General features: G+C 31.2%; 1 protein-coding gene and 1 long non-coding RNA gene across 2 annotated transcripts; one reads left to right on the forward strand and one right to left on the reverse strand.

The window, feature by feature from the left end:
- The first annotated feature begins 3440 nt into the window (after nucleotides 1-3440).
- Nucleotides 3441-7558, forward strand: LOC143056188 (uncharacterized). The gene is made up of 4 exons (XM_076229269.1): nucleotides 3441-3563; nucleotides 4195-4334; nucleotides 4764-4957; nucleotides 5956-7558. Exons 1-4 carry the CDS (start codon nucleotides 3441-3443, stop codon nucleotides 5997-5999), a joined length of 501 nt encoding a protein of 166 aa, XP_076085384.1. The 3' UTR covers nucleotides 6000-7558.
- Nucleotides 7559-15463: 7905 nt separating this feature from the next.
- On the reverse strand, nucleotides 15464-18428 carry LOC143056528 (uncharacterized). Its single transcript, XR_012972388.1, has 2 exons — nucleotides 18241-18428; nucleotides 15464-15811 (listed from the first exon to the last, which is right to left on the reverse strand). It is a non-coding gene; the product is annotated as an uncharacterized LOC143056528 (long non-coding RNA).
- Nucleotides 18429-21647: the final 3219 nt, after the last annotated feature.

Below are 21647 nucleotides of genomic sequence, written 5' to 3' on the forward strand. Positions count from 1 at the left end.
CGGTGTCGCGTTTATATCTTTTTAATGCATTGGTGCAATTGGATGCAAACAATAATGACCATAAAATATCAGGTTTGCGAGATCAGACAGTAAACTAACAACTAAACAATTGAAAACCTAGAGATCAATGTTTAACATTCGCCAGCAATGAGCAATTTTCATTAATAAAACATGATTTAGTCGAATACTTTGCGAGTAAAGAAGAAGAGACTACCATAGATTTGTTATTAACCCCAAATGCTTGATGGGTACAAATCAGTATTCAGGAATTAACTTTTTTTTACATTACACCACATTACTACAGAAAATAGAATATACACGTAGGACCTTGAAGTATTTCTAATACATTGTTGTTTTCCTGTTCTACGTAGCTTCTGGCAAACACGGTTTTAAAAATGCTGACAGGCACCGACCATTGAAAAACAATCGATCTGATTAAAATAAGTAATGCAAATAATTGTTTTTTTTTTTTTATGGCAAATAAGAAAAAATACCGTTTGATTTAAAATTGTTTAAAATTATTTAGAATAGATTTATGAAAATAACGTATATTAATGTGAAAAGGCTAGACTTTAATTTGTGCCGTAGGGATGTTATTGAGTGGTTTTGTTTACAATTATTTCCCACGTATTTCCCTAGTGAAATCTGCAATAATTATTATATCATCATGTTGTTGGATTTTCACATTATAACAAAATTAAGAATATGACGGATGAATTTATAGTTAGCTGTTTAGTGTCCAGTGGCAACTATTAGATGTATCATTAGGAGGACATGTACAATGTTATAATAACATTAGATATATGTTTCATTATAATACGTTATTCTAATTGGCTTCTCTGCAATCTTGCGTTATTCCTTAATCAGTTTAAATACACAATAACATGTATCATTCATGATGACACGAGCCGGAGGTCCCACAATAGAGTGCACAAGTAAATAAACACAACCGTCCTATTGATGATCAATTTGTTAACTTGCTGGGACTATCATTCTAATAGCATAATAGTCCCCGTTAAATCAGAGCTCTACCGTTAAATAGTACTGTAATTGTTATTAATGTTATTATTTTATTTTTAAGCTGTCTTAATTTGTAATTTAATATAGTTATTTTTAAAAGTATAATATAGTGTCTTGTAAGTCATTTTTGGGCAGGATATTGTTTGTTTTAGAGTGTATGAATAATTTTTATTGCAATCAACTTAAAAAAAAACTAAACTATGTGGACCGTATGTCATCGAATACATTTTACCTTATACAAGACAGCTGATTGGATAAATATGATAGGTTGTTACGCCTACATTGATACTGATGTCCAATCGAATACCAGCAGACACAAGCGTGGCCGATTTATTTGTTTATTCGATATTTGAAAAATAATTTAGATAGCCGCTATTCGTTTACTCTTTTTCAGGTGAATTTCAATAACTGTTTTTTGTCACTTTCTTATTAAACAGAAAGGTATATAATATGAGCGTACAACCAGTAACGGAATACTACAAGCATTTTATATACCGTGTGTATAAAAAACATTATCAAATTATATTTGTAGATTGTAAAAGATTAAGAATATTTTTATATCTGTTCTAAATCATCTGAAATAAAATAAAACATATTTCTCTCTGCCTGAATGCAATCGTAAGCAAATTTTTGTTTTACTTTTTTTGTTTGTCTATTTGCAAATGACGAAGAATTCTCCTTAAACTGAATTATTAAACAGACAGACTAACTTTAAAGGACAAAATACTAGCGTGTACTTCCATCCAAGGAAATGAATTTCTATAAAGTAACTAATCTAAGTGGCCATCGATGTGTAATATTTGACACTGGACATTATTTTTGAAGCCATGCAATACGTATAATGCATACTATCAATCAAAATTAAAGACTTTTGAATGTAACAATATGGTACAAATCCATTTGATTTATTGAATTTTTATATTTTTTTTTTTATCTAAATGAAAATGTTGTAAACTGCTCCCAGTTAATATAAATAAGAAGATGTGGTATGTGTGTCAATGAAACAACTCTCCATCATTCAAGTCACATGGTATAATTTAATAAGAGGTCAAAAGTACGACCTCAACACGGAGCTTTGGCCCTCATCGAACAGCAAGCTATAACGGTCCCTAAAATGACTAGTGTAAATCAATTAAAAATGAAAAACAAAATTCTATTCTATAAATACGGTCATTTCGCTACGTTACTTTTATAGCTTTTTGGTCAATTCCGAAATAGCAAGTAAGCGTCTCACTGTTTTTCAAAATGAGTAGTAACACTGGTGCTTCAAAATATCTGATACGAAACAGAAATATAAACCGTACATTAGATTTTATCAATCGTGTCTTAACTAACGTTGTTTGGTATTTTTCTATGATAAGATTTACTCTTGTATTTAATTCGTGCGAAAAAAAATGGCGAAAAAAAAATTCAAATGAGTTATCGACATCGGTCTTTATATGTATATAATGGTCAATTTAAACTGTCAATTAAATTTTTAAAATATGCTAATATAATTGTTGCATTTATTAAAAAAAATATAAAGTAATGTTTTATTTGTAAATGTAATAATTTAACCCGATTTAACCTTATACATCTTATATTAAAGATAAAACATGGAACTTCATTCATTATACGTCCAGTGACACGAATGCGTAATTATTTAGGTAGTTTATGCTCATCCGTTTCGGTTGACTGCTTAAATAATCCGTTTATTAAAATGTAAATAACTTTCACCAAGCATCTGTCATCTGTGTACAATTTTAAAATAAAAAGTAAATTATATACTTAAAATATACGTTTCTTGACCAAATATAGATAAGAACTATTACTCTACATTAGAAACAAAAAATGTTTAAGAACATCTTTGAGATATATTTAATACTGATCATTATATCTTTAGAGGCGGAATGCATACATACAGGACTACTTTATGTGAGACTGCAAAGTTTTTATGACAAATTTTCCGGTTACAACTATCAATCTTTTCTCATATAACCAATGCAATGTTAAAGATCCTATCGGAAATAAATGAATTGTTTTTAAAGTTTGCATACTTTATTTAATTAAATAGATATACAGTCATATTAAAAGATCACAAAAGAATATCATCCAAGATATAGAGATTATATTCATAAAGGGGGAGTAACCCCTGATAAAAACAGATAAAGTGTCGCCCGTTTTATTCAAAATATTTAAAATCTTAACACAACTGAACACGATCTTACTGCAACGAAACAAGTTGTTCACCTTTGGTCTTATTTAATCTGAACGTGATCTAATCAAGTCTTATTTGAATGCTAGACGAATCTGTCTTATTTATCTTGACACGACTGATCTGACTGAACACAATATATCTTAACAGAGTCTGAGTGTCTAAACAGGTCTTAACGTTTTTCTCTAGCGGTAAATTAAGTCGATTAAGACTTGATCAGACCAAAATGACCGTTTCAGACTTAAATCTGGCTACTAGTGATGTTCATTACAGTTCTTCTGGAAATTTGAATTACAGAGTTGCAGCAAGTGTTGCCCAGAAGAACACAGGTCACAGATACCTAGTTAATGTAAGTTTTACTACTGTGGATTCATTATTATTTGTGGGATACTAATTTTCGTGGGTTTCGAGGGTACATGTGAACCACAAATTAAAATTTTTAACGAATAACATATTCTTAATAGGCTATGTATACAGAGATTGGAAAAACCATGAAATCAAATATCCACATATTTGCAAGTTTTCAGCAATCCACAAACAATTAATATCCACAAAAATAAATGAATCCAAAGTATATTTATTAGAGCCCCTATGAAAAGGGGGCAGTATATAGCGTTTGTGGTGTCCTTGTGTCCACCCATTTGTCTGAAGACATAGCAGATTTGCATATTTTCTCACCTTTTTTATTACACCAACTTTTTAAGAGTTATGGGACTTTGACTGTGGCTCATCAAATTCAAATAAACATCCAAGGCATATATCTTTGTATGTAGAGGCATAAATTGTAAAGATTAGAATTTTACTCAAAACTTCACATAATGTTGACATAACACCTCTGTCTTGTTTTATAGGTCAGCATTCAAAAGAATAATTGCTCTTGTAGTGTAGATCTGTTTACTTAGCACTTATTATTTTGTTTTTTGTAAGAAAAAAAAGTTAATATAAATATGAAGACTTATTTGTTATTTTTCATTTTTCAGGTTAATAAGAAGTTGAGGCTTTCACCAGGTTACCATACTCAGCGCCTTGCCAGATTAAGAGATTATCAGCGATCAAAGCAGAGGGCATTGGCAACTACAAGAGCATTTAAAAGAAAACGACTGGAAAAGAAAGCTAAGATGTAATTAATGTATATTTTATTTCAAAAATATAACCCTTTTATTTACCTGGGTATAACCCAAGAAAAATAGTAATGTCCAATGAAAAACAATATTTTTCCTTGTGGAATAACCTTACAAAACCACATCTATTGAATAACCATATTTTTCAAAGGGGAATAACCCTAGAAAAGTACAACTTCTAGCAATAAACCTCCAAAAGCCTCTTGTAACTCATAGATTAATACTGAAACGCCATATATATTTGCTGTTTTGTTTCAATTAAATCAGTAAAAAGCTTTTATTAAAATTAGATTTGATATTTTTTAACTTTAATGGTAGTTTTCAAGACAAATAATATTGAATATTTAAAGCATAAAGACCCAAATAGTAAACAAAAAGATTGGGTAACTCTTTTTCTTGATAATTGAAATAAATCTTATTTTATTTAGGCACCAAAAGCTTGCATCTACAGAAGTCAGAGAAGGTGTCTCCTATCAAACAGGATGTTCTCTTGATGCAGCAATATCGAATGATATTCAGTCTATTCCTGCACCAGTTATTACTCCAGAGTATCTTCCTTTGGAACCAAAGACCTTGAACGACAGTTGCATGACATACTTTGATGTTGAAACAACAGGACTTGGTAAAGATTACTTATTATGATAAAAGGCTTTAAGTATTTAAGAATTGAATACCTCTTCTTGTAGATTTACTGGGGTGTAAAAGTATTGTCTGAAGTACTTTTTGGAGAAGCACAGATTTGCTTCATTCTAAAAATGTATTCACAGTAAACGCCTTTACAACCCTATAAAATTACTAAAAAAAGCGTTCATTAATAATAACATACTATTTTGTAAGGATCATGAAAAGAAGATTTTTTTCCAGTTTTTTCTTTTATTCACCTTTGCACTTTATTGTGAAAGCCAGTGTCATCAGAAAGTTGCATTTCATTTTGAAATAAAGGTTACTTTTAGAATGATGCGAGATTGTTTTACTGTTAACCAATCAAAATAATGTGTTATAATGAAACTTACATGTAATGTAATTATATAGATATAAGTAGATGTGGTATGAATGCCAATGAGACAACTCTCCATCTAAGTCTTCAACATGGAGCCTTTGCTCATACTGGACAGCAAGCTATTAAGGACCCAAAAATTACTTGTGTAAAAACAATGTCATATATATTTGAGATCTACAAAAACATTGGTTTTTTTTTGCATCAGCTAAATTTGATAACAATTGTTTGAATTATAGAAAATTAAAAGTATTCTTCTGATACAGTTAATGTTATCCCAACTTTTCAAAACAGAAGTTATTGTAAAAAATGTGGAAGGAGCGTGAAAGAACAGAGGTGGGCAACTGATCAACATAGATCACTGTGACATACAGTTTACACTTCATCACATTTTTTCTTTATTCAATGTTCAAGTTCATATATCAGCATCTAGACTATATGTGGTAGGATCAAGCAACCTTGCATAAAGATGCATCAGGGATAGAAGGTCGGCTAAATTGGGTTGCTGTTATGGACATTTGATGCTTTTGAACTTATGACAATATTTTGAACAAGGTGGTAACTAATACTAATTTGTCTAACAGGTAACTTTGAACCTCTAGATTATATTGTTTTTATTTCAGGCAGAGATTCTCACATAATACAGTTGTCTGCTGTCAACAGTTAAAACACAAAATTCAACAGATACATAAAACCAGCTAGACCAATATTACCCCAAGCCTCTGAAGTGACTGGTCTGAAGTTTCAAAATGGGAAAAGGTACCACGATAATAGAGAAGTTCAGAGTATTGGAATTTCTAATGCCTTAAAAGCTTTTATTCTCTTTCTGACAGAAATTCAGAACACTGTACTTGTTGAGCATAACTCAAAAAATTTTGATGTTCCAATATTAATTACTGCACTTGAAAAAAATGGTCTACTTAATAACTTTACGTCATCAGTGAGAGGATTCATTGACACACTTCCTCTTTTCAAAGAGTGTATACCAAATCAACCATCATATTCACAGCCAAAAATTTACAACACTTTATTTGGTGAACTGTATAGTGCTCATGATTCAATGGAAGATGTTGTTGCTCTACGTCGCTTATTTGAAAAAATATCACCTAGTCTTGTATTGAAATCCAAATTCTCTGCTACTTATGAATCTGTAATGCAGTTGTATCAACACAGAAACTGTACAAAAGGTTTGCTTACAACACTGAGACCTCTAACAAATAGCAAAACTATAACGAACTGTATGGCTACGAAAATTGCAAGCAGTGGATTAGGTCTAAGCCATCTTAAACTGGCACATAAAAGAGACAGACAACAAGGACTAGAGAATCTATTTACTGAAATATGTGGACATACATCCAAAGCTCGTGTTACAAAGTCAAAAAAAATAATTCAGGCAACATCAGCCTATTTGAATGACTTGGAGGAATGAATTATAATACACATGTAGATATAGTTTTATTGACAAAATAGACTAGCTTATATGGGTACTTTTTAATGTTCATTATGAGTTTGACATAGGGTAATTGGATGTTTCATTAAACTTTACTAATCTACTGTACACTACTTATAATGTACATAAATGAATATGATTCCGGACCAAAAGTGTCAAGGGAAGGTAACCAATGTTATATTTTTAAAAGGGGCTTATACTCTGTCTCATTCCTAATTTATATAGTTAGAGTGGGGGGGGGGGGGTCTGCTCATCCAACATGCCAATGGTAGGGGACATACCAGTCTCTAACCAATAACACCATTTTTGCTCATCCAACATGCCTGTGGTAGGGGACATACTAGTCTCTAACCAATAACAACATTTTTGCTCATCCAACATGCCTGTGGTAGGGGACATACCAGTCTCTAACAAATAACAACATTTATTTCATCCAACATTCCAATGGTAGGGGACATACCAGTCTCTAACCAATAACAACATTTTTGATCATCCAACACGCCAATGGTAGGGGACATACCAGTCTCTAGCCAATAACACCATTTTTGCTCATCCAACATGCCTGTGGTAGGGGACATACCAGTCTCTAACCAATAACACCATTTCTGTTCATCCAACACGCCAATGGTAGGGAACATACCAGTCTCTAGCCAATAACAACATTTTTGCTCATCCAACATGCCTGTGGTAGGGGACATACCAGTCTCTAACCAATAACACAATTTTTGCTTATCCAACATGCCAATGGTAGGGGACATACCAGTCTCTAACCAATAAAACCATTTCTGTTCATCCAACACGCCAATGGTAGGGGACATACCAGTCTCTAGCCAATAACAACAATTTTGCTCATCCAACATGCCAATGGTAGGGGACATACCAGTCTCTAACCAATAACACAATTTTTGCTTATCCAACATGCCAATGGTAGGGGACATACCAGTCTCTAACCAATAACACCATTTCTGTTCATCCAACACGCCAATGGTAGGGGACATACCAGTCTCTAGCCAATAACATCATTTTTGCTCATCCAACATGCCTGTGGTAGGGGACATACCAGTCTCTTACCAATAACAACATTTTGCTCATCCAACATGCCAGTGGTAGGGGACATACCAGTCTCTAACCAATAACAACATTTTGCTCATCCAACATGTTTTTGGTAGGGGACATACCAGTCTCTAACCAATAACACCATTTTTGCTCATCCAACATGCCTGTGGTAGGGGACAAACCAGTCTCTAACTAATAACAACATTTCTGCTCATCCAAAATGCCAAGGGTAGGGGACATACCAATCTCTAACCAATAACACCAATTTTGCTCATCCAACATGCCTGTGGTAGGGGACATACCAGTCTCTAACCAATAACACCATTATTGCTCATCCAACATGCCTGTGGTAGGGGACATACCAGTCTCTAACCAATAACAACATTTTTGCTCATCCAACATGCCTGTGGTAGAGGATATACCAGTCTCTAACCAATTACAACATTTTTGCTCATCCAACATGCCAATGGTAGGAAGGTCCTGGATCTTTTTTACCTAACATATACTTTTTTTCTGTCTTTAAAAAATAGCAAAAAAAAAAAAAATCATACATCAAGTAAAGCAGATTTTTTTTTTAATACAAACATATGGAAACGTGGAATATTCAGATTTAAAATTATTTCTTTTGGACAAAGATAGAAGTAGATTATTTTATTCTAAATAACGTGGACATAAACTTTCTGAAATTTTTTTAAAAGATAAAATAGTAAAAAGTGCGGGAAAATTTTCCCTCCAAATTTCCCTTATATAACCAGTCAAAAATTCCCGCCATCTTTTGGCTTGAGCTGAAATTTTAGGTTTACCAAATTTGTCATTAGGGCAAAGTAACAACATCTTAAAGGTAAAATCATTTTATACTTTTATTATGTACTGTCTACTGCACCATTATTAGGTGGACAAGCTCATCATAACTTGAGATGGTAAAGTTATATTTTCCCTGTTATTGTATTTTTTTTTCCAAATCATGTACCCATACTGTTATTGTATTTTTTTTTCCAAATCATGTACCCATACTTTTTTTCTGTAATAATTTAGCTTACTATAATGGCTTTAAGATGATAAAAAAAAAGAAGATTAATTATTGCAAATTATATTTTATGTCATTTATATAGGCCATGGTTGTTATGAAATCAGTGAAAATTTAGTAAATTTGGAAATTCTAGAATATCTTATTTAAACAAGTTTGTGTAATCTCATGTTTTTTTGTTATTTACCGAATGTTGATGCCATTGACATGTGAATACTACCAATAAATCAATTTCGAACAAATGCATTTACTCTTTTTTGTTGATTTTTGCCCTTATATCCTTCTTCTGAGAATATACACAAATATGGTATATTCAGAGGTCGTTGCCATGGAAACGGTGTCATGTACATGCCAATTTTATTTTATTTTTCTGACAATGGATATTGTCCCTTTGAGTACATACCCTTTTTATGTTACTTTAATTATTATTTTGTCAGGTTCATATCACCTTAAAACTTTTTATACAATACCAAATTAGCAGTAACACAGAATAATTTTCTTTCAGATTTTTTACAGTTCAGAGAGGTTGAAGACAAGGAGATCCTTTATCTCCTTACATTTTTGTGTTATGTGTTGAAATTGTAAGAATACTTCTTAGAAAAAAACGAAAATATTAAAGTTAATACTAATTTTAGCACGTCATAAAACAAGTCTTGAAAATGCTACCACCACTCATCTGTAATAAATGAAAGCTTTAAAGTTACTTCAAATTTCACATGAGGTACATAAGATTATCTTTAAAATATAGATTAACATTTATAGTAGAAACTTGAAATTTTAAGAAAAAATTCTTAAGAATGAAAGAATAAATTCATCTGGATCTTTATATATATGTAAATATTCATAAATTGTTTTCCTATAAAAATAAGAAATGCAATCAAATAATCAGCATTGAAAATCTAATGGTGAAAAATGTAACAATAACGGTAGAAATCAAACTTTTTTTTAAACAAATTTTGTTCAAATGTTTTCATTGTTAAAAAGTGACATGTATACATAAGGTTCATTCTATTCTAGTCTGTTGTCATATTCATGATTTTATTCTAAATGATATAGCTCTTACGTGTATGTCTTTGGATAAAAGTAATTGAAATGCAATTAATTACATTGGCAATGTAATTGTAATGTAATTAATTACATTTGAAAATCAATGTAATTATGATGTAATTAATTACATTTAAAAATCAATTTAATTGAAATGTAATTAATTACTTTGGCATGTAATTGACCCCAGGTCTGAAAGGTACTGCTACTGACTTTTTGATATCACAATATGCTGATGAAACCACACTTATTTTAGATGGTTCACACGAATCCTTAGATGCATCTCTTTTTGTTTTAGACTGATATGCTGAATGGTCTGGTCTTAAGATGAATTTAGAAAAAAACAAAGGTAGTATGGATTGGGAAAAGAAATATAGCCAATTTACAATGTGTGTAAAGTGGAGATTGGAGTGGAGTTCCAACAGATTGACGCTCCTGGGTATTAAATATTTGGTTTATTTATAAGGAATGGAAACACTAAATTATGGACCAAATTTAAAAAGATAGAGAGAACAATAAATAGTTGGTCAAACAAATATTTATCTCCAATTGGAAAAAATACTATAATTTAAAGTCTTATAATTTCAAAGCTTAATCACTTACTTTTAACATTACCAAACGTAACCAAGAGTCACTTAACTGATTTATTAATAATATATTGTTTTTGATTTGGGATGGTAAACCTGACAAAATTAAAAGAGAATTAATTTCTCAAATATATGAATTGGGTGGACAACATGTTAAACTTAAACAATATATAAAAGGATTAAAATTAACTTGAATAAGAAGAATCATTAAACAGACTAATAATTATTATAAGTTACTGGCTTATCCGGAACAAATGAAATTAAATGTACTGCTCTATGTAGGTCCAAGAACACATGTAAAAAATCCCTTTTGAAAGGAGGTTTTTAATGCTTGGTCTGAACTCCAAACTAAAGTAGCTGTTACGAACGAATATGATTTTATCACATCTAATATTTAGAATAATAAACAAATTAAGATTAATAATCATGCCCCTCTGTACAAATAAAATGGACTGAAAAAGTGGTCTGATTAATTAATGATTTAATTGATAATGATGGACATTCAATGAATTGGCAGGAATTTCAAAAAACATATAATATTGATACCAACTTTTTTTTATATACCAGGGTGTAATTTCAGCAGTTAATTCTGATATGAAAACTCTTGATTTTAAATGTAAACAGATGTTTAAGCCTTATGGGCCAATTATACTAATTACTATTACAATATTTTCAAAATCTACAAAAGGATCAAAAGACATGTACACTGTTTTAAAATATAAAACAACATTTATCATATCACAGGAAAAGTTGTCCTCAATCCTGAATAGACATAATATTATCTGGAATAAAGTGTATAGAATGCCATTTTACATAACTAAAAATTTTAAATTACAGAGGCTCCAATGCAGGATCACTCACAGAATTTTGGGGACAAATTAATTTCTCTACAAAATTAAAGTTAAACAAAACAATAAATATGTTTCCTGTATGGACTCAATAGAAACCATAGAACACATATTCTGGACATGTCCGAAAATATTTGTCGTGTGGGAAGAACTTAATAGATGGATTTATACTAAAGTCCAAATTGAACTACCAATTTACTAAGACATAGTTTTGTTTTGGGGCATTATAAAAAAAAACTACGTATTAAGAAACATCATAATATTAATAACTTAATATTATATATACAGAACAAAAATGCAAAGTGGACAGGTAGATATTGTAGCTTTAAAAAATTATCTTAAAGAAAATGTGTTTATTGAAAAAATAATATTTTGTAAAAATAAAGCATTGCAAAGAGCGTACTCCTGCCTGAACCCCTGATACCAACTAATAGAATAATTATACAAGTATTTAAGTAAAATAATATCTTTCCAATCCAGACTGCCTAGGTTTTTTACCATTATTGTTTATTTATAAGTTTGTCAAATGATTCAAAGATGTAATTTTCAACATGAATATTATCATATCAGAAAGCAAAATGACAATATCAAAATAATAATATCAAACATTAGTTCTGAGGTAAATCAGTGTCTGGATAGACTTAGGAAAAAGCTCTAGAAAAACTTATCGACGACAGCAGATGATATACTTTTTCGGACGAACATCTTGTCAAGAATCAAAGAAAAAGCTATTTAATTTACAGCAGATGTCTAACGAGTTACAAGCATTAACACGATTCGCCGCGGACATTCAGGTATTTCTAGACATTAAATAAATTGAATAAAATGTCCAAGAAGTGATGATTAACGCTAATCTTTTTTTGACAACGACCTGCTTCGTCATTTAAAGATACACCATGAACAGCAAGATGGAATCTTTATGGAGATGTATAACTACTTTGGAAAGATTGGTCCCTTCATTTAAATGATATGAAGACATTCCAAATGATACCAGATATAAATGGTTGTTGCACAATGCCAAATGGAGAATTTGTCTTTACAGACTACCGGAATGCAATAATCATGATTCATAACACCGTAGGTTCATACAAGTGCGAAATGTTGTTTCGATAATTTTACGATGAATTGTTCCACATTTTGATTAGCAACGCAGTCACGTGTTTAATAGATGTTGCCAGAATTGAAAACAATGTAATAGGGATAACTTCCGGTGAAGATAGAATTATTAACAATGTTGATATCAAGAAAAACGAAAATACAAAAGTCAATAGCAACAAATGATTCAAGCTACGGTAAATCATTGTATAAAGGAAACATAGTTTATTGTATGGATGGTGTAGGCTTACATGAGTCTTATGTAGACGAAACTCGCGTCTATCGTACAAAATGTTAAACCTGTTATCTATGATAAGTTTCTTTTACAGACATTAGGAATAGAATCTAATTTGGATTTCAAAATTTACAATAGAATATATCTTGGTCCTACGTTGAATAACAAATTCGGATAATGACACTTATCTGATTCAAGTTTTTTTTTTTTTAAATCTTTTCCACAAGGAGTAAGTAACCTTTGACAACAATAATATAATATTTTTTTGCTAGAATGTATATTCATAACGTGTCGAGAATCTCAAACAATGGCTAAAATTGTCAAGCTTCAAGTTTTTTCTATATTAAAAAGGCAAAAAAATATGGATATTGGGCACGGGGTCCGTGTTTGAATTTTAGATTTAATGGTAACAGCAAAATAAAAGTTATTGGCAGTATGTGAAGACTGTAAAAAATATTACAAATCTTTTAATTAAAATTCTTAACTATGAAAAAATACTGCAATTGATTTTGGCGTTTCAGTGCAAAGCAAACGCTCTCCTACAGCTATCTACAAACACGATTAAATATACAATGCTTATTTGCATCAAACATTCGTATTAATATGAGAGACACAGTAAATCATCAATTCAGTATTCGGTGTTTTTGTACTTAATATGATTTTTAACATTTTTTTTTAATGTCCCCTTTGATTAATTTGAAAAAATATTAAAAAAAAAACTGAAGTGCCTACTCCCTCCCTCAGATAAACTGACCTTTATAAAAATATGGCAATCCTCTATCGATATCTAGTCTATTTTGAGCATATAGCTTCTTAAGTTGTTACATATTTGCACATATCTTAGTTCCAAATGGTTAGGTTTGAGCATTCCTGATGAGGGTATATCAAAACACACGCGACAATTATAAATTGTTATTTCATTCAGCAGTTAACAAAACAAATTAGATTTAAACTTCTTACAACTGTAAGAACAGTTGGCGTGTATAAACTAGGAAATCAAAATGTTTGCTTAGTGTTTTTGTACGGACGGGTCTCATATCATATCAGGTCTTTAAACTTGCAAAGATTGAGACAAAGAGATCAATGATATTATCTTCCGTCAAACATACATTTGCTTTAAACATCCTTTTGTATTCATAACAATACACAGTATAGCCTTATTACTAGAACGCAGACTCTTAATTTTCTTTTTACTTCCAGAAAGAAATCGCATTAAAATATACGCAAACATATAACATCAATTCATATCAATATGCTTTGTCTTATTCACACAAGAAATGTTCCAATACAATATGTATGAAATAATTAACATCAGAAAGGAACATTTATTTCAAATTTTTTTAATGTTTTAATGTTTACAATATTTTCTAAAGAAAATTTTAAATGCACAAAAAACGAAAAGTAAAACTACGGTACATCTCTATTAAAATAAAGTTACGATGTGTTTTTTATGAAATTAGGAGGTATGGTATGATTGGAAATGAGATAACTATTCAAAAACGTCCAAAACAGAGAGGATCTAAGCAACTGAAGGTTTCAAATGACCTTCAACAATGATTAACCCATTTCCATATATTCAGATTTAAACTACCCCGGCATGCCAACATGTCAATCCATACAAACGTAAAATACAACTGTCTAAATTATGACAAAACAATAATGAAAGCCAACTGCAGACAGCAAGTAATGCAAATCACTGTATGGCAGGCCCATAATTTGGAACAGGCACTTATAGAATATTGCAGGGTAAAACATATTTGTTATCGCTCAACCTTTCAATCACCTGGGACATTGGTGTAACAGCACACCATAGGAACAAACTGTAAATGAGATCCATATATACCTATCCTTTAAAAAAAAAAGAAAAAGAGGCACACATTTACATACTTACCACGATGTTTTCAGTATGAATAAAGAATGCTATAAGATATCAGCTTAATCTGAAAAATTAATACATCCCAAACTGAGTTAAGTATTATAAAATCTATATTCAGGAAGAGTATTCAAGAACGAAACAAATCTTAATTTTCTGATATAAGAGTGCCACTAGGTAGTGACAATTGCACTATAATTAGTAAAGGTAAAAACAAGTACCAAAAGTTATACATAATGTAAATTTTACCTTAGCAAGATGGCGTGAATCGGAAAAATGCAAAAACATTCTTAATATTGTTTTTGAATTTTTCATATGCATCATATCAAATATCTTACATGACAAGTAAACTTCAAGATTTGAAGTCATGACAGTCTGGTTTGTGTCATCTTGTGAAATCAATAACCGATATCAAGAAAAAACAGGTTGTACACGGATTTTAGATTGATTGATAGATTGTTGGTTGCCTAACGTCCAGTGGCAAATATTTCATGCATATTCAGGACGAGAACAAGTTCACAATAAAAACTATAGGTAGGTTGATACAATAGAGGCCATCTAGGATGATGGTCGGGGAAATTTGAACTGCCACTGGAAAATGAGGGTATATTGGATAGGGACAGAAATTTTGCCTTGCAACAGGCCACCTACGGACCCCTCAAAAAGTTGTTGTAAGGGTTCTAAACGTGCAAAGAGCGTGGCACTCTCTTTACACGAGGCATCGGATTTAACGTTCCCCTTCTGACTGGACGTGACTGCGAACTTGATACATCCCGCACAGTCAAACGGACGCCCCACTTCGGCAAGCGTTTTACTGCCGGTCGGGAGAAGACCAAGTGACCATATTTCTATACCCCAGTCACCCTTCGGATTTTAGAAGGTAAATTACTATTTTCATCCACAAAAAAGAAATGACAAAACTTCAAATTTTTAATGTACTCAAACGACTATGGACACAATAATAAGCAGTTCTCATGAGTTGTTTCGGATGACTGTTTTCGTACCGACCTTGTTGTGTTAACGCTTTAATACTTTTCACAAATGAAAATGCATTGAAGGTTTGGTCTTTCTTTCTTCACGTCATGCCATTTGTAAAATTGGTCTTTACGTAAAACTATATAATGGTCAGTAGCATTCTGTTCTGGTTGATTGTTTTTGATGTCCCAGTTAAAATACGTCATTTCAGAGCCATTGTTGAATTGATATTTGAGTTGAAGATTGTCGTTATTCCCTTGTATGCATACAAAGTTAGATGTGTCAGAACCTGAAAAAACAACACATAAAAAGGGACATCAGAAACAGAAATGCAATGATGACTTAGTCAATGATATGAAAAATGAAGATGAACAAAACATTATGCGTACACAACAAATTTGGTTAACATGGAACACACACACACACACACACAGACACACAGAGGGATTTCAAATAATATTTCTGACTTTTTTATTATCAGCCCAGTAGTCAGTGATTAAGTTATTTCAATAACATACCTTCTTTTTTTTCTACGATGCTTATTTTCAAATTGAAACTAGTTATGTCAGGTAAAGTTGACCATTTTTAAATATTAATTTGTCATATAGCTCCTCCAGTATTTCAGTTTTTAGGCATTCTTGACTTTCGGATTTTTTTTTCTTTTAACTTTCCCGTTCAAGGTTATTCACTCGCTTCACACGTATACAATCTATGAAGAATTATTATCATTTTGATTTTGAATAAAAGAATCTTATTCATATGTTATACCCGATTATTTTAACTTACATTGTTAAAAATGATTTGTTGTGTTTTCTTTTCCCTAGACCCATTTATTCAGATTGTGTAGATTGAAAATGATCAGTATGTTGTCCTTTTCCTTTTTATACTTCCAAACCAGCTAAGCGATTTGTGTATTTAGATATTCGATTATATAAGAGAGAGGCAAAAAATACAATGGGATGTTCAAACTCATAAATCGAAAATAAACTGACAACTCCATTGCAAAAAAGAAAATGACCAAAGGACAACCAACAGCACACAAGACACGACATTGAAAACTAACGACTGAGCAACACGCACCCAAACAAAAAAAACGGGGTGATCTAAGGTGCTCCGGAATGGTAAGCAAATCCTGCTCCACATATGGCACCCGTTCTATATATAATTATATATTTGCCACAGTTTGCTGATTGTAAAATAGATTTAGTAGATTAATGTTTTTATTACTTTTTAATACTCTTTATATTTTGATTCATGTGATACTATATGGTCTTATTACAGAGTTCCTACCTGAATAAGAGTTCGAATATGATATGATTATGGCAGCGTACAGTGTCTTGTAGATGTTTGGATGTTGGTATAACAATGGTGTAATATATTAGTTGTGGTGAAGTACAATCTTATTAAAATAAGTTCTCATCACTTGCTCCTCGATTTTTTAAACACACGGCGACATATAAAAAATCGAGGAGCAAGTGATAACTTATTTTTATAAGATTGGGTAAAGTATAACTTTTAACTTAATGCCTCATATTCTTTGGGATATATACATTGATATGTGAACTTTCTGAACTATGCTGTACATGTCTTCAAGACATACATTATATTTTTAAAACATCATCCTCTGATGAATAGCGTTATTAAACGATTTGATCAAATCTCCGTAATGAAGAACTCCATTCCTACATTAAAAAGTTGAACTAGAAAGTTTAAAAACTTATTCAAAGTTATATCACTTTATGATAGAATATATGTATCTGATATATGACCAAAGTAAGTAAATTTTTTTTTTATTTTTGCTTGGTTAGAACTTATTCATAAACATGCAAGTATACAAAACAAATTTTTCTTACCTATATTTTCTGTTGTCTTTATAATTATTATTATTTTAATATCAATGTTATTTTGTAGGCATCAAATTAATAATACAACACTTATTTGCTTTTTATATATCAAATTTCATGCAGCAATAGGATGATCTTGCTCTGATATGAATGTAATATTTGCCACTGGATCACATACCCTTACCCACCCAATTTCTTATACCTACATATACAACTTTCTTTCAAACAAGGTAGTGATATCATATTTTCCCACAGGTTTCATATGTTGCATTTTAAATTTACCTCAATTATTTGAAGTAACTTTTTGTGTGTATGTTTATTCTTGATTTAAAGACATCTGTGCATGGGCCATTATTCTACAGGATGTCAGTTGTATAGTGCATGAAAACAGCTCACTCAATATTAAAATAAAGGCTAGATTAACCTCAAACTTATTGAGTGTTACTGGTATAGGCTTTTGCACAGAAATTCTTAATAAAAATGAATAAATTTATTTTAGTAATTCCCTGAATTTAATCAGTGAATCTGTAAAAAAGATCTTAATTATTTCAGGGATTTTGTAAAATCACTAGTCAAAATCAGGGATTTTATAAAACCACTAATTAGTTCAGTGATTTTACAAATTCCCTGAAATTTCAGTGAATTTACAGAATCCCTGATTTCACAAATTCCCTGTAACATATATATGACTTGATAGCAAATAATAATAATAATAATAATAATAATAATAATAATAATAATAATAATAATAATAATAATAATAATAATAATAATAAATAATATATAATAATGGGTCAATTTGTTATTTTCAATTTGATTATATACAAGTCTATATACATATATCAAATTTAAAAAAAAATGTATAACAGCTTACGTAGAATTTCTTGAATGAATAATTGCTTCTCAGGGGAATCTATCTTGATGAGTTCGCTTCCCTTACATTTGCAGAAGGCAGTTATGTTAGTGAAATTTACGACAACTTCTGGACGAATGTAGTAACAAACATCTGCACTTGTATCATAGATGAATCCTACACTTTCTAGGCACTCTTGTTCACGAGAAGATCTGTCTATTAAAATGAAAAGTATCAATTATAATAAAGACAAAATAAACATTTCCAAGATGGTTAATAAGATTTAATAATGACATTCTAATTTCAAAGAACATTGTTTATTTATTACTTGAAATTGGGCTTTAAACTAGCTTCCTTCAACTGCTATGGTTTTTATGGTTGTTTTTCTTGTTTTTCTTTTTTTTTCCGAATATCGCCGGTATGCCTCTCGTTAAGGAAACAGTTGAGCGCTTACAAATATGTAAAGCCGCGCCACATTTTTTATATGTGTTACATGATCAGACATTTATTTTAGATAAAACACCGTTATTGACATTAAGTTTGGAAATTATTTTTACTCATTAAAAGAAGTAAATTTTACAGCACAGTGACGCTTTATAATAAAATTAAGAAAAGGATATTTTAATATTTAAATTTATATTTATATAAGAACTAGACATTGAAATATTTAGTTATTATATTGTAAAAGTGACACATACTTATTATGCTTATGATCTTAACTTTTTTCTATTTTTGTTTGTTTTTTGTTTTAAAATGAAATGATATGATAGAGATATATGAATACACATGTTTAATTTATATAAAAGATAAAATCACAATTAACTATGATAAATCATGATTTAGGAACTAAAACGCATGTGCTTCTTGTATAATTATAGGGGGTCGGTGGTCTAAGTAGTTACTACTGTAATCACTAGCCAGTCAACACTGAGGTTGTGAGTTCGAACTCCGCTCGTGCGGATGCACTCGACTCCAATCTTAATTGACTAGGATTGTCAGTTTTCCTATTGAAGGTCGGTGGTTTTATCAGGGCACTCCGGCTTCCTCCACCAATAAAAACTGGCCGCCACGAAATAGCACAAAAGCGGTGCATAAAAGTGGCGTTAAAACACCAAAAATCAAAATCAAATTGTATAATTATACCGACGTCTACTGGCTACTTTTAATGAATTATTTTTATCAAAATGCAATTGACAATATGTAATTATAAATGTTTCATTAGGAAGTCGTAATAGCTACTACAGAAAAAAGGTTTAAGTTATACTGTACTATCCTTTCGAAATTTTAAATAAAGCAGGATCCCAGTAAATGATTCACTCGAATATGATCTGTAATTGTATGTAGACTGACCTAATTTATCATAAATCCATGTATATATGGTGAGGGAAAAACATTAAGGTTGGTCAAAAGGGACTCTTTTCGACACATGAAATGTTTAGTCTTATTTTCGGTTCCCTCGTATTTATATTAATTGGTAAGTTATTTGGAAAGTGTATTACGGTTTTATAGCCGACTCTACGATATGGGATTTTCTCATTGTGGAAGGCCGTACAGTAGCCAATAATTGCTTACATCCACTTCATTTGCACTTTGGTGGATAGTTGTCTCATTAGCAATCAAACCACATCTCCTCATTTTTATATAAGAGAGAGGCGAAAGATAATCAAACCCATAAGTTGAAAATAACGGGTTTGCAAAAACCGAAAAAAAAACAAACGACAAATAACAATATACGAAACACAACATAGGAAACTAAAGACTCGGCAACACGAACCCGACCAAAACCCGGAGGTGATGTCAGGTCCCCGGAAGGGTAAGTAGATACTGCTCCACATGTGGTATAGGTCACATTCGGAGACAAGAGGACGGGATTGTGGTTTCGACGATTGGAATATATCCCTCATCACTTGTGAAACAGATATTCCGAAATTGTTAACCAACTCGTGATGGCGTCTGTATAATTTACGAAGGGATGATTTTAACTTTACCACTTGAAACTCTTGGTTTAATAGTTTCCGTGTAGGCAGCAACCCTCTATCAAGGAAATTATGATAGGAAATGCAAGCGCTAGAAAATCGTTGCAATTGGGAGATCTATACTCCATATGCAGGTGCCGCTGGATTGTTGCTAGGTAAAAATGACAATTCCACAATTTGAAAGCTGAAATAAAGTTTAGCTTTTAACCGACCTTCATTGACAATTTCTAGATGTAAGTCAAGATATAGAGCAGATTTGAATGTATCTGTTTTATCCTTTATACATAAAATATGTTTCATTATGTTTCAATACACTGTACTATATTATACGTACTATCAACTACAGAAACTGTTTTGTTGGCGTCTTTGTTAGATTTAATTTATGTCTGTTCGGATTAATTTTATTATGATGTTAGGTGTAAATTACATATAATGTATGCTTTCACACTATTAACTGCTGGATCCCAATTATTGTCACGTTAATCAATTATATCTGTTTGGGTTGCTCACAAAATATTAATTTTGTTTTTCATCTTAGACATTGGCATTCTACGTAACCTTTTATTGTTTTACTATATTATTTTCGAAATGTGATATATGAATATCATTATTACTAGTGATATGGTCATATCTATAAATTAACCGTTTTCAAAACTTTTTAATTTTAGAAATACTAAGGCTTTTCTACCTCAGGAATAGATTACCTTAGCTGTATTTGCCAAACTTTTAGGAATTTTGGTCATCAATGCTCTTCAACTTCGTACTTTATTTGGCCTTTTTAACTTGTTTGGATTCGAGCGTCACTGATGAGTCTTTTGTAGACGAAACGCGCGTCTGGCGTAAATACAAAATTCAATCCTGGTATCTATGATGAGTTTATTTATCCACAATATTCAGATATTTATTTAGATAGGAATCAAACAAATTTATTAGAATTTAGGCACATTTTAATGTCACAGTCCTGTGGATATTTTGATGATGTTATCAGATCTTCCATAATTTCTGTTAATTTCAATCTAAATTCATGAACAAGTTTTGCATGATCTATTACATTTGTTATATACACAGTTTGATATAATGTATATACTAGCCTATGATAAGACTGTATGTTGACCTTCAGACAAATATCATACGAAATATAATATGTAAGAGGATAACTTACCTGTTTTCTGTATGAATATACTATTTTCAGACGGCTGTATTAATTCTAGATTGCAGCAGGAATGTAGCAGACATTCCCTTGTTACTATTTCGTAACTAGCCGAGCAACATGTCGGTGTGCCTAAACACTGTTGAGCACATGCTATTTCAGAAAATACTATCGCAATGTCAATTACTGTTTCGTTTGAATCAATTATCTTTTGTTTTTTCATAGCATAATTTTGAGTTTTTACTTTTAATGCAGAATAACCAGTTAACAAGATCAATTGAACTCCGAATACAAGTTTCCAG

The sequence above is a fragment of the Mytilus galloprovincialis genome, chromosome 13 (assembly GCF_965363235.1).
Source record: "Mytilus galloprovincialis chromosome 13, xbMytGall1.hap1.1, whole genome shotgun sequence".
NCBI lineage: Eukaryota > Metazoa > Mollusca > Bivalvia > Mytilida > Mytilidae > Mytilus > Mytilus galloprovincialis.